At 57.3% G+C, this 13649-nt stretch overlaps 1 protein-coding gene across 1 annotated transcript in view; it reads left to right on the top strand.

Moving 5' to 3' along the window:
• Positions 1-1256: 1256 nt before the first annotated feature.
• Positions 1257-13649, top strand: part of LOC309685363 (electroneutral sodium bicarbonate exchanger 1-like) — a gene marked incomplete at both ends in the record, with an annotated part of 80676 nt that continues 68283 nt past the window's right edge. Inside the window, 4 exons of the mRNA XM_082501139.1 lie at positions 1257-1435; positions 1774-2039; positions 2306-2451; positions 2925-3122. Of these exons, the coding sequence (XP_082357265.1) occupies positions 1257-1435; positions 1774-2039; positions 2306-2451; positions 2925-3122 (789 nt within the window). The remainder of the gene's footprint in view (positions 1436-1773; positions 2040-2305; positions 2452-2924; positions 3123-13649) is intronic.

Here is a 13649-nt window from a genome sequence, read left to right as displayed (position 1 = left end):
GGCTTCAAACTGGAAGAGGGGAGGTTTAGAATAGATCTTAGGAAGAAATTCTTGACTGTGAGGGTGTTGGACCCTGGGGCAGGTTGCCCAGAGAAGCTGTGGCTGCCCCATCCCGTGAAGTGATCAAGGCCAGGTTGGACCGGGCTCTGGGCAACCTGGGCTGGTGGGAGGTGTCCCTGCCCAGGGCAGGGGGGTTGGAACTTGATGGTCTTCAAGGTCCCTTCCAACCTAAACCATTCTGTGATTCTGTGTGTGCGCCCAGGCGTGCGCATAGGTACGGAGTGCAGCATGTGGGTGTGCTGGACTCGTCCCGCTCGCACATCACCACTTGCCTGCTGCGGCTGTAGCCAGATGGGCCCCTCAACACCCAAAGCCGTGCATGCTGCCTGTAGCAGTTCTGTTCTGTTCTCTGGTGTATGTGTTTTGGGAAGGCCCTGGTGGCACAGGGCTGCAGAGAGCGGGGTGGCAGTGAACTTCCCCAAGAGGCCGCGATGCCACACGGGGTTTTTTGCTGCCAGCTGTCAGCAGGCAGCGCTCGCAGCCAGGCGCTGCTGCCTGCCGCGGGGCCTGCACAGCCTCGTCCCGCAGGCAGAGCGTTCAGCGGGGGTCTGTCGGGGGTGTCCCATGCCGGCTTCTGCCTCCCCTCCTGCCGGGAACCCCCCATGGTGCCCCCCCTTTCTGCCAAGAGGCCACCGGGCCCGGTGCCCGGAACCAGCGACTCTGTGACATCAGCCCCGGGAACAAGAGCACCGTGGGCAGCGTAAGCACTGCGGGCATTACGTCGGCTGCGGCACTGGTGGCGACAGGCCCTCGGTTCGCTTCTTGCAGGTGCCACGTGCCGCCACTGGCAGCAATGAAACTGCTCCTCGTCGTCGTCCTGCTGGCCCTGTGCTGGCCTGTGCAAGGCGCGTGGGACAGCTGTGGGTAAGTGGCCCCAGGCTCTGGGGGGGAGCTTGGGCAACCCTGATGGGGTTCACTGGAGGGAGCCCGCTTGTCCCCCGTGGCCACAGCTTCCCCAACCCCGCCTGGGAGCCTCAGATCCTGGCCAGCACCCCGGCTGCTGGCACAGCTCCTCTGCGGGGCTCAGGCAGAAACAGGGGCGCACGCACGCCCGCCCCAGGGGGTTCCCTGGCCCTGCTGTCCGTGCAGCGCCTTGTGGGGAGGGAAGAGGGCTGACCTTCAGCCTGAACCGCAGCACGCGTGGAGCAGGACAGTCATGAGTTTCTGGTTACAGAGGGACCTGCGGGCTCCGGCCCATGGCTTACCAGTACGGCATGTCGCGCGTGGTGGGTGGCACCGATGCCCGTCCAGGAGCCTGGCCCTGGATCGTCAGCATCCAGGACCCCTGGGAAGCAGGCACGGGGCACATCTGCGGAGGGTCCCTCATCAGCCCACAGTGGGTCCTCACGGCGGCACACTGCTTCATCGAGGCCAGGTAAGGAGGGCCAGGGAAGGGGGCTGTCCCCACCACCCTCGCGGGTGCCCTGCGCGCAGCACCGCCTGCTACTCCCATCCCCATTCCTGCCAGTACGCCCAGTGCCTGGGCACTGCCGAGCCCAGCCCAGAGAGTGCTCAGGAGAAGGCTGGGCTCGGGCCACTGCTTCCTAGCAGCCTCCAGCGCCACATGGCTCGTGCCTAAGGCATGCCAGGGCGGTGGCAGACTGCGTGGCACTGCTCTCCTCTCTGCCCTGGGAAGCAGAAGGCAGGGAACGGCGGGGCTGCTGCAGCACGTGGCTCCGCTCCCTCTGACCCCCCTCTCCATCTGCCTTCCAGGAACATCAGCATGTGGCGCGTGGTGATCGGGGCCACCCAGTTGACTAGGCTGGGCCCCGAGGCCCAAGTGCGCCATATTAAGCGGCTGCTGGTTCACGAGCACTACAGGAATATCACGCAGAGGAACGACATCGCCCTGCTGGAGCTGGACCAGCCGGTCCAGTGCAACTCCTACACCCAGCTTGCCTGTGTGCCCGACACCTCACTGAGAGTGTCAGAGCTGCACACCTGCTACGTCAGCGGTTGGGGCGCCACCACTGCAAGATGTGAGTTCCCCAAAAGTGCTGGTGTCCTGAGTGCAAGCTCGGCACACTGGGGAGAGGGGTTGGGCTTCCCGAGAGCGGAGGCGAAAGCCGCAGTCAGGCTGTGGGGACGTATGCCTCCGGGGAGAATGGGCTGACCCACCGCCCAAAGCCAGACAGAGGGGAAACACGGGCACAGTGCCTTCAGGACGCAAAGCCAAGCCCTAGGGAAGGGGTTCACCCAGGCAGGGGGGGAGCTGCTGGGGCTTCATTGCTTTCTGTGCTCACAGCTGCAGGGTCAACGGATGTCCTGCAGGAGGCCAAGGTCCAGCTCATTGATGTCAACCTCTGCAACAGCAGCGGGTGGTACAGAGGGGCCATCCACAGCCACAACCTGTGTGCTGGCTATCCGCAGGGTGGCATCGACACCTGCCAGGTAGGACGTGCTGCAAGTCAAGCCCCGGCAGCACCGGCAGCCCTCTCGCAATGCCCAAACATCGCCCGGCACGTGCTTGGCCTGGCAAGTCACCCTGCCACCGCTGGGTCTCCACCGCTGCTGGTGCTCACCTCCCCTTCCCCAGCTGCAGGTCCTTGCCCAGTGCCCGCCTTGTCCCAGAGCCCGGGGACGCTGCCCAGAAAGCCCATCCTGTGCTCCCGGCAGCCCATAGGTCCAGATCCCAAAGCATCCCCCTTCCACACAGCCGGGAGCACTGTGCAGAGATGAGAGAGCGCCCGACCTTACAGGCCCTCCACCCTCTCCCAGATGAGGCTCTGTAGGCTCCAGCGCCGGAGCAGCGCCGTTGTGTGCAGTGAGCAGAGCTCTGGCAGGTGCTGGGAGAGAGAAGGAGCCGGCCAGAGCGCTGACAGCGGCCACCCACCACCACCTCAACCCTCTCTCCTCCCCTGCAGGGTGACAGCGGTGGTCCTCTGGTGTGCAAAGACAACAACGCGGACTACTTCTGGCTTGTTGGGGTGACCAGCTGGGGGAGAGGCTGTGCCAGAGCCAAACGGCCCGGAGTCTACACCTCCACCCAGCACTTCTATGACTGGATCCTGGTCCAGATGGGACTGCGCCCAGCACCATCGGCTACTACAACACCACAGCCAGTCTTTACTTCAACCCCCTATCAGAGGCCAAGGCCAATACCCACACAGTCGGGCGGGTTTGCACCATGTCCATTTCCACGCCAGAAGCTGGTGGAATTTTTTAAGCTGCTGCAGGAGCTGCTGCAGGTCCTGTGGGGGAAAAAGACTCGAGCAGCATGACAAACAGGCTCCAGAGCAGGCTGCGCTGTTCCACGACCATTTCCTTCCGGGGCAATGCCTGCTGAGCCAAAGGCAGCCTCAGTGCCAAGGCCTGCTCTGTCCTGCCCGTGCTCCTCTGAGCGCAGAAGGGCTGATGTTGACTCGGTTGTAGAAATAAAGTTCCTGATTTTCACAGCTGAGTGTGCTTGAGTCCAATTCAGTCTCCGGTGCAAGGCAAGGACTTGCATGCCCGGCGCCTGCCAATGAGGCTGCAGGCAGACAGCAGGGCACGAAGGGAGAGTGACTCCCAAGGGCTGAAACGGTGCCTGGTCAGAGAGGAGGGTGCTCAGAGCCACCATGGGACGGAGAAGACTGGCACATGGAGGATAGGAAACAGTGATGTGACCTGCAGACAACTTTGGGGCTATGCATTAAGGCACTCAGCTGGAGATTAGGGCCCAGTGTAAGCCGTAGCTAATCGAACAGACGGTGTGAAACTCCTGAGCGTGACAAGAGAAATTGCTGACCACAGCAAAGAGTGAGAAGCCAACAGGGCTCTCAGTCCCAGAAGGAAGAGCTGGATTTCAGGGGTAGTTAACGGGGGATTGATCCCCCCTTGTCTCCATTTTCCCTGCTTGAACATCCCCCTCATCTTCCTTGACTCCTCCCTTTCTCCTCCCTTGTCTCTCCTCCCAAACAAGGGACCCACCCCAGGTCACTTCCTCCCTCTCCTCCCAGGTTTGCTCCATCACTGAAGAGATTTGGTGTTTCAGGTGCTGGTAGCTCGGTCGCCTGGGACCGCCATGGCATTACTGATGCGGCTTCCTGGGCACTGCTGGCCCTGCTAGATGCCTCTGCCCACACGGACCCCAACCATTCCTCCAGTTGTCTGTGCAGTGTGGCCACTCTCATCATTCCTCCTTGACCACCTGCCAAACGTGGTGCTGGAATAGCAGAGTACCCACAGAAGAAGGTTTGCTCCATCGCTGAAGAGATGGGGTGTTTCAGGTGCTGGTAGCTCGGTCGCCTGGGACTGCCTCGGTCCCCGCCACTGCCTGCATGCATGTGGGCCACCCCCACGTACTGGGTCCATTAATTTGGATAGGTATGCCACTGGTTTCCTTTTTCCGCCCCGTCCCTCCATTAGGACTCCATGCGCTATCCCTTCTGCCACGTTTACAAGAAGGTGAAATGATTTTGGTTTCTTTTTTTTTTTTTCTAGGGAGGGGAGGGCTAAAACCAGGGTTTTTATTAGCTTCTGCTTCAGTTTTTGTAATGGCTCCTGTTTGTCTTCTGTCCACTGTAGTGGACCTTCTTTTACTAGTTTGTCATACAGAAATTTTACTAATTGAGTGTATCCCTCAACCCATAGTCTACAGTACCCTAGTAACCCTAAAATCTTCCTTATTTCTCTTTTTGTTCTTGGGACACTTAAAGCTGTAATCCCAGAAATTCGTTCTGGATTGATTTCTCTTTTTCCTCCACTAATTAAATGCTCTAAATACCTTACTTCCTTTTGTACAAACTGCAGTTTTGCCTTTGACACTCTTAATCCTTGTTCTCCTAAAAAATTCAGCAAACGTATCGATGTCTCTTTCTGACTTTCTGCTCTTTCTCTCCCGATACCAACAGATCATTTCCATATTGCAAGATTCTTACTGGGGGTTCTGCCTGGAACTCCCCTAAAATTTTCTCTAGCATCTGTCCAAATAGATTTGGGGATTCTGTGAACCCTTGAGGCAGGGAGGTCCAGCAGAGTTGCTGCTTCCTCCCGGTGTCCGGATCTTCCCATTCAAAGGCAAATAAGTTTCTACTCTCCTCTGCTAATGGACAGGCCCAAAAGGCATCTTTAAGGTCTATTACACTAAACCATTTATGATTATGCGATATTTTACTCAGGAGGGTATATGGGTTCGAAACCACAGGCTGCTGAGTCTGTACTCGTTTATTGACTTCTCGTAGGTCTGCGACTAATCTCTATCTCCCCTCAGCCTTCTTGACCGGTAGAATTGGACTATTGTAAGGTGACATCCAGGGTTCCAACAATCCATCCTTCAACAATGAATCAATTACTGGTTTTAGACCTTTCCTCCCCTCATAAGATACGGGATATTGTTTTATCCTTACTGGCTGGTCCTCTTTAACTTCTAGTTTCGTGCAGGTTCATTTACTTGTGCTGTTTTCTTCTCCTGGCAACGCCAGCAGCAGAGCGGTCGGAGGAGAAGGGTGAGTGCCAGGCTGGTGGTGCGGAGGGGCGTGTGAGTGTGATGTGCGCGGTGGCCCCGGAGGGCACTGAGAAGGGTCGGTTGGTCTGGCTGTGCAGGGGGATGCTCTGCCTGCAGCGACGGCCCGAGCAAGCGCGGCCTTGGGGAACCGTCTGGTTGAGCGTTTGTTGGTGTGCTGGAGAAGAGCTGGGCAGGTGTCCCAAAGGGCAGCCTTTGGTGGGACGTCCTTCACCCCAAAGCTTTGTGGGACCTTTTTGAAGCCACCCTGGTGAGGCCTCTGCTCCTTCCACCCAAGTACTTTACGTTTCACACCGTGGAGTGGTCATTTCTGACTGCATCCTCAGCAGGACCTGGGGCCGGTGGCATTAGCTTCAACTGTGGAGCTGTAGAGACCTGGCAAGGATGGAGGAGAAGGAATGAGGCTCCTGGTGAAGGGAGGGAAGTGAGGAGGTGCAGTGTCCACGCTGGCGTTGAGGAGTGGCTGGGCAGGAGAGGACATGTTGGTGTAGGAGCCATGGAGCAGCCCGTGGCCAGAAGCAGAGGGTGGACACGGGGAGCATGGGCTCAATGTGAGAGGGAGCACAACCTCGGCACAGCGGGTTTAACTAGAGGGCTGGGAGCGAGAGCGTCGTCCAGCATGGGCAGGGGAGCTGGGTCTGCTCCTTCTCCATGTGAGAAATGGTGGTTTGCAGGTAGCATCTGGTTGCACTTGCTGGAACGCAGAGCGGGAGAGAGTTGTGTCCTGGATTTCCCCTACAAAGGCAAGACATGGGTGGAAACGTGGCAGTGGGGAGGGACTGGGAGTAACTGGGACCCCCCATCCGCCTCCCAGCCCCATCGCGCTGGGATGGGGCTGCACATCACCCCAGGGTTTCAGGGCTTGAAGGGTTGTCCCCGTGTCCCTGCCGGGCTCACAGTGGTGGCACGCTGCTCTGCGTCGGGCTGGCGGTGGCTGGGAAAGGTCTGGCATGCTGGGGCCATCACTGACTCTCATTTTCTCTCCCACCATAGAGCTCCTGGGCGTACCTCTCGGGTCTGTACGGAGCCCCCCTGGCCGGCGCCTGCTCCAGGCTGAACAACCCCAACGCTCAGCCTGTCCTCCCAGCAGAGGGGCTCCAGCCCTCACAGCATCTCCATGGCCTCCTCTGGCCCCACTCCAGCAGGTCCATGTCTTTCCTATGTTGGGGGCTCCAGAGCTGGATGCAGTACTCCAGGTGGTGTATCACCAGAGCAAAGCAGAATGACAGAACCCCATCCTTCACCCTGCTGGCCACACTTCTGATGCAGGCTGGGATATGTGTGGTTTTCTGGGCTGTGATCACGCATTGCCATCTCATGTTGAGCTTCTCATCAGTCAGCACCCCCAGGTCCTTCTCCTCAGGGCTGCTCTCCATCCATTCTCCGCCCAGCCTGGATTTGTGCTTGGATTGCCCCGACCCAGGTGCAGGACCTTGCACTGGGCCTGGTTGAACTTCATGAGGTTGGCATGTGCCCACCTCTCCAGCCTGTCATTAGTAGAAGGCCAGGCCTGCAGCACCCCGGTTATCAGCCCAGCTCTGGTGGGAGGGGATGCTCCTGTATGGGGGAGTTGCCCTGCGCTGGGGGGGGACATCCCACCGAGGGAAGGTCTTGCTGAAGTGGAGGCCGCGCTCATGCTCCCTCTCCCCCATCCCTCCCCAGATCGCCCCGTCAGAAGGTCCCAAGGCCAGTGAGCGGATGGTCATCATCACGGGGCCGCCCAAGGCTCAGTTCAAGGTGCGCTGGGTGGGGGCTGTGGGTGGGGGGGACAGTAAGGGCCAAGTCGAGAGCATCCCTGTGGTCACCACAGTGCTGCCAGCCTGGCTTGGCCTCCCTCAGCGCCAGGGGAGCTCTTTGCTGGGTACCGTGGTTTTGATGCTGCTGGACGTGGGGACATCATCACCTTTGGGGATGGAGGGGCACAGCGGGCGCTGCCTGATGGTTTTCCTTCCTGTCCGTCTCCTCCCCAGGCCCAGGGGTGAATATTTGGGAAGCTGAAAGAGGATAACTTCTTTAACCTGAAAGAAGAAGTGAAGCTTGAAGTCCACATCAAGGTGCCTTCCTTCGCCGCCGGCCACGTGACAGGCAAAGGTGGCAAAACGGTGGGGGGTGGTGCCCGGGGGATGCAAAGTTGGGCATCAGATATCACCCCTGCCCACCCCAGGGGGACAAATCCCGGGTGCTCAGTGGTCTCAGCGATGTCTTGACCCTCAGCCCCCATGTCCTGGTGGTGGTTCTCGTTGGTCCCAAGGAAGGGGGAGACACACAGGGTGCCTGGTGCCGTCGTGACTGTGGCAGTGGAGGATTTTGGCTCTGCCACAACAGAAGCCTCTTGTGGTTCGCTCCAGGTGAACAAACTGTAAAACTTAACCAGCGCGGAAGTCCTTGTGCCACGAGACCAAACCCCGGACAAGAACGAGGAGGTCATCGTTAAAGTCATTGGGCATTTCTTTGCCAGTCAGGTACAGTTTGGCCGCGGCTTTACCCGATCCTCCCTGGCCGCTTTCATCCACCGAGGAAAGGCACAGGGCTTGCTGAGCCCAGCAGCACCCGAGCGTCCTGCCACTCTTCTTTTGGGAGGTCCCTGTGCCCCCAAGATGCACTGAAGGCGTTTTGGTAGCTCCCCCTGGCTGTGCGAGAACTGAAATTGAAGATTGGCTCGATTGAGCTAAAAATGGGTGTTTTGGATGCTGTGCAGAGCAGCACCCAGGGTGTGAATGGACTCCCCGGTGCGGGCAAATCCATGCGCATCCCACCTGGGTGCATCTTCCATAACCTTGTCTCCTGTCCACTTCGGCGGGATGGCGACCCCCCCAAAAATTCAGGCTCTCTCGAGGAGTGAAGCACAAGTTAAAAAAAAAAAAAAAACAAAACAAACAACCGGAAATTAATTACAGCTTGTTCAGAGTGACAAGTTGGGAGCAGCGAGATGCTCGGTGGGGGCTCGGGAGTTGGTGGTGGGGGGAGAAGCGGTGCCCTGACCCCCACCTCTTGCTTTTCCCCTCTCCTCCCCAAGACTGCACAGCGCAAGATGAGGGAAATGCTCCAGCAGGTGAAGCAGCAGGAGCAGAAACACGCTCCGGGAGCCCCGGCCTCGCAGCACAGCAAGGGAGGCTCCCGCCGTGCTGCCCAGCACCGCCCGATGAATGTAACCCTGCCGCCGGACATCTCCCTCCCCCCCTCCCCAGTACCCCTCCCCCACCCCCAGCAGGTCAGGGGAGCAAACCAAAGACCCCCCCAAACACACAGCCCCCCATTCCCCGCGGCGCTGTGAGGATGCACAGCCGAGGGGTACGGGGAGGGCTCTCTCCATCCCACAGCCTCCCCCTTCCTCCTCCCTCGCCTCCCGACGCTATCCCTTTAGTTGGACTAACAGAGGCAGAGAGAGAGAGAGTTTTTAGTATTTTTCTTTTTTTATTATTTTTAATTTACTAAAAGCCACCTGTTTTTCACCTCAGGCACAGCCGGAGGAGCCGGAGGATTTTTCAGTTTTGTAAGGATTTTAATTTTTTTTTTTTTTTTCAGAGGGGGTGGGGGCGGGAGGAGGATGTTTGGTTTTTAGCCAAAGCCGGCTTTTCTCGAGGTTAAAGGACAGGAACTAGTCCAGTGGTTCTCTAATGCCCAGTAGAGCAGGGATGTAGGATTGCCAGCAGGGGGTGAAACCCCCCATAATAATTAAAGGAGCGTTAAAAAGCGATTTCTTAAGGGCTTTGAGAAGAGCAGTGCCTGTATGAGCCAAGAGAAGGGATCCCGTCTCCTCAAAGAGGCATTTCTCTTTCACGCGCCCTTTCCTCTTTGCTTCCCTGAGTCCCAAACTGGGGTTGGCATCTGCTGCGTCCCCCTGTCCCGGCTGTCCCTCTGTCCCTTCGCTCTCCATCACCGCCCCGACGCGGCTGAAAGATGCGGGTTGCAGGAGAGAAGGGGGGAAAGAGGGGCGGGGGGTGTCCTGGTTCCGGCAGGGATGGGGTTAATTTCCCCGAGGAGCCGGCAGGGACACAGGTATCCCATCCCCTGTGAGCCATGCCCGGGGCTGGGGGGAGCTCGCCGGGGGAGGGGGCGGGAAGTCGCGGCTGGGAGCGGGCTGCGGCGGTGCGGGGCCGGTCGGTGCGCGGAGGCGCTGTCATCGCGTCCGTCTATTCCTTTACCGCTGTTATTGGGATTGTTTGCCCTTCCCGTTGCTCTTCTCTTAAACTGCCTTTATCTCAACCCGCGAGTTTTTTGCCTTTTTCTTCCGATTTTGCCCCCGGCTGCGGGAGTGGAGCGAGCGGCCGCGTGGTTCTTTGTTGCCGGCTGAGGCCAAACCACGACGGGGGAAACACCGGATTTCCAAGAGGTTGTCAGCCCAGGGCTGGGGAAAAAAAAAAAAAAAAAAAAACCCAACAAAAAACCTAGCAAAATTATTATTTTTTTTAAATTTCAAAAATAAAGCACACACAACCCCCAACCCCAGATGACACACACACATCCACACAGAAAAAAACACCTCAGGTTTTCATACCTCAGCACCTTGCGTTTGTGTTTCCCTTCTAGAGATTTTGTGTGCCTTGTAAAACTGATACTTGGAGCTTTTTTTTTTGTTTAATTTGTTAAAAAAAAAAAGACGAGTTGGAAAAAACGATCTCGACCGAGTGTGAAGCAGGAGAAGGAAACCACTCCCACGGGTGCCAATGCTCTTCCGTAGTCTCCTTTGGCTAGCTGAGAGCCAGGGGCTGTTCCTTTGGAGAAAGCTTGAGAAATGTTAAAAAGGAGAAAAAAAAAGGGGAAAAAAGTGGTGGAAAGAAAAAGGGGAAAAAGAAAAAAAAGCAAAAGAAAAAAAGAGAAAAGAAAAAAAAAAAGAGAAAGAGAAAAAAGGGGGGGAAGAAAGGCGGAAAAAAAAGGGAAAAAGAACCCCAACTCAAATATAAAAACAGGTTGTAAGAAAAAAAAAAAAAAAAAAACCAAACAGAAAACAAAACCAAGCAAGGAAAGTGGTGAAAGCCGCTGGGAAGAGGAGGGACGAGGGACGGGAGCGAAGGGGGGGGGGGGTGAGGTGGCGGTGCCAGTGTGGCCCCAGGGGCTGTGACACCATATTTTTGTCCTCTACTGCAAAGTGTTCCGTGAAAAAAAAACAACCAAACCCCACCCAACGACAACATCATCACAAGAAAAAGAGAAATCTCTGCAGCTCACACGAGCCTGAGCTCGCTCTCCGTTGCTCTCTTTCCAGTGTCTCGGGGGGGTCATGGCCGAGCTGAGATTGGGGGGTGGTGGTGGTGGGAGTTTGCCCCATGGCTGTGATGGGGGGAGAAGGGGTGGGTGGGGAGTGGGGGCTGTGCTGTGGGGTTTTTTTGGGGTGGTGGTGGTTTTTTGCCAGGCGCAGCTTTACCCAGTGGCTCGGGGAGGTGTTGGCATCAGGAAGCCTGTGCTAAAGCGGGGTGGGGGCCTCGTCGCAGTTGGTTAGCAGAGCCAAAGTGGTTACTAATGGTTATTAATGGTGCACTAATTACGCCCGTGTAACTGGGAAGCTCAGATGCCCCCAGTCACCCACCCCCATCCCCCCCCCCCGGGTGCTTCTCTAGCCAGGCGAGCGCTGGGCGTCCCCCCCGCAGGAGAGGAGCGCACCTCCGGGGTGGGTGGAAGGGCGTCACCCAACGGGGAGAAGACCAAGATGGGGCTTGGGTGTCCCTTGGGGTGGCCATGTGGCGGGGTAGGGCTGCTGGGGGCTGCCACGATGAGGGACACCCCCACGCCTTTCTCCATGGCTCCCACAGCTCTGCTCCCTCCCTCCCTCCCACCCATCCAGTGCCACCGGAGAGGTGGTGTCCCCCCTCCCGGGGTGGGCAGGGGCTGCTGCCACCCCACCTAACACCTCAACGCACCAAACCAGCTTTCAGCAGTCACAGCCACCCGGGCGCTGCCAAGGGGGCAGCAGGGGCTCCCCACAGGGGGTTTACAGAACACAGAGAGTGTCCGTACACCACTAACCCCTCTCCAGGGGCAGATTTTCGGGATGCTGCTTGCTCATCTCACCGCTGAACAACTCCCCGATTGCCCCTTCAGCACATTGTGACCATCGCTTCGTGGCTTTTGTGCTCCGATGCTCCTCCTGGCTCCAATCCTCTTCCTGGGGGATTGTGAGGGAGCAAAAAACCACATCGCTACATCCAACTTTTTTTCAGTTAAATAAAAAAAAGAATAAATCACCCTCTCTTATTACCAGGTAGAGTTTTGTTCCCTTAAGGCTCTTTTTATGAAAATAAATATTTAAATTATATAAAGAAATAAATACTTCTCTTTTCACATTAGATAACTCCCTGGAGACAGCAAAAAACAACCCAACACCACTGTGCACCAGTGTCCACCAGGGCTTTATACTTTTGTGGCTCTCATGTGCCAGGCCATCGAATCCACACAGTCCAATAAAGTCGGTTGTCCCTCTCCTCCTCCTGGCTGGAGGCAGGGCACCTCTACTGTTGACCGTAGTACCTACGATTATCAGATTGGTTCCTACCTGGTCCATAGAATCGCCTACCGTAGGTCGGAGCAGCCTTCCTCCTGTAAGAATCCTTTCTTCTATCGGCTTCATTTTGCAACTCAAGCACCTGTGCCTGTAGGGCTGAGGTAGGTTCTCCATCCCTCTTCTTCATGTCTTCTGCATATTCACAGAGGCAAACCCACAGGATATCTCGCATCGGGTTTGATTTGTCTTGAGTCGGAGGGTGGTTTTTCTCTTGAGTAGGAGGGCGTTTCCTCTTAGCAGCTGCAACATGAGTCTGTACAGGGAAAGCATGGAGTTTTTCCTCCACCTTGGTTAGTTTATCAAACAGTTTATCGGTTTGCTCAACTAATCTCTGGGTCATTTGCTCTATTTTCTCAGTCAGTTTCTCAGTCATTTTCTCGGTGGTCACAGTCAGCTTTTCTATGGCTGCCACAGAGAAGGGACCAGAGAGACTGTCTTCATACTGTCGTACCTTCTTAACCCCTTCATTTACAGTTGGTGTGTCAGTATCGGATCCTCCCCAGACCATTGTTGACAATGGGTGGGAATATGTTGATGGTGCACTTTGTACAAACTTTTTGAGCAGAGATCGTTTGCATGGCATTTCATCAGGGTCTACTATCGCTTGCCCATCACTATAAATCACCTCTCGCACAGGCAGTTCTTTCAGGTACAATCCCTCCATCCTTGGACAGGTTTCCCAATCGCCTAGCTTCTCTGCCATCTCAGTCTAGGGTATCTGCCCCGCTATCCCAGCATCGGAGCAACCAGGAGACAAGTGTTTCGCCTTCATGATGACTAAAGTCCTTCCTGATACTTCTCAGATCTTTCACGGAGAAGGATTGAACAACTCCCTCTACATCTGAGTCCTCCTGTGGTGAGGCTGCCCCAGAAGGGGCCTCTCCAGCATCTGTTCTAGAAGGACTCTGGCCTTTGTCTGTTTTCAAAGGTCTCTTTCCCTTCTGTGGTCTTGAAGGACCCTCCCCTGGATCTTGTTCAGAACTCTCCCCCAAGCTATGTGACTTGAGGTGGTCTTTGTGGTAAGGGGCAGGGGAAGGAGTTGACCTCCTCTTCCTGCTCCTGGTTACCGGGGCGGCTTGTACCGATTTTGATGGAGTTGGAGTAGTTTTGGTACTGGTTGTAGTGGCTGCAGTAGGTTGTGCCGGGAGAGGCGGCGGCGTGGCTTGTGCCGCTGCAGGGGGGGGCGCGGCTTGTGCCGGGACGGGCGGCGGAGGGGCCGATGGTGTTGCGATGGGGGGGGCGGCTGCCGGTGGTGCGGGTGCCGGTGCCGGTGCAGGCGGCGGCGGAGGCGCCTGTGCCGTGGCGGTGCGGAAGACGGCTGCCGGTGGCGCCGTTGCTCCGGGGGGGGCAGCTGCCGGTGGCGCCGGTGCCGTGGGGGAGGCGGCTGCCGGTGGTGCCGTTGCTCCGGGGGGGGGCAGCTGCCGGTGGCCCCGGTGCCGTGGGGGAGGCGGCTGCCGGTGGTGCCGTTGCTCCGGGGGGGGCAGCTGCGGCCGGGCCGGGCGGGGCCGCGGTTCGCGCCGCTGCAGATCGCCGAGCGGCTGCGCGGGTCTGAGTGGCGGCAGCGCACGGTCCCCTCCAGCTCCCCCTGCACAGATGTTTCACAAGAAACCACCCCTGCACCACATTCAGGAGCATCAACAACAAAAT

Source organism: Vanellus vanellus (genome assembly GCF_965231255.1).
Source record: "Vanellus vanellus genome assembly, contig: HAP1_SCAFFOLD_63, whole genome shotgun sequence".
Lineage (NCBI taxonomy): Eukaryota > Metazoa > Chordata > Aves > Charadriiformes > Charadriidae > Vanellus > Vanellus vanellus.
This window is presented reverse-complemented; position numbering and strand designations above follow the sequence as displayed.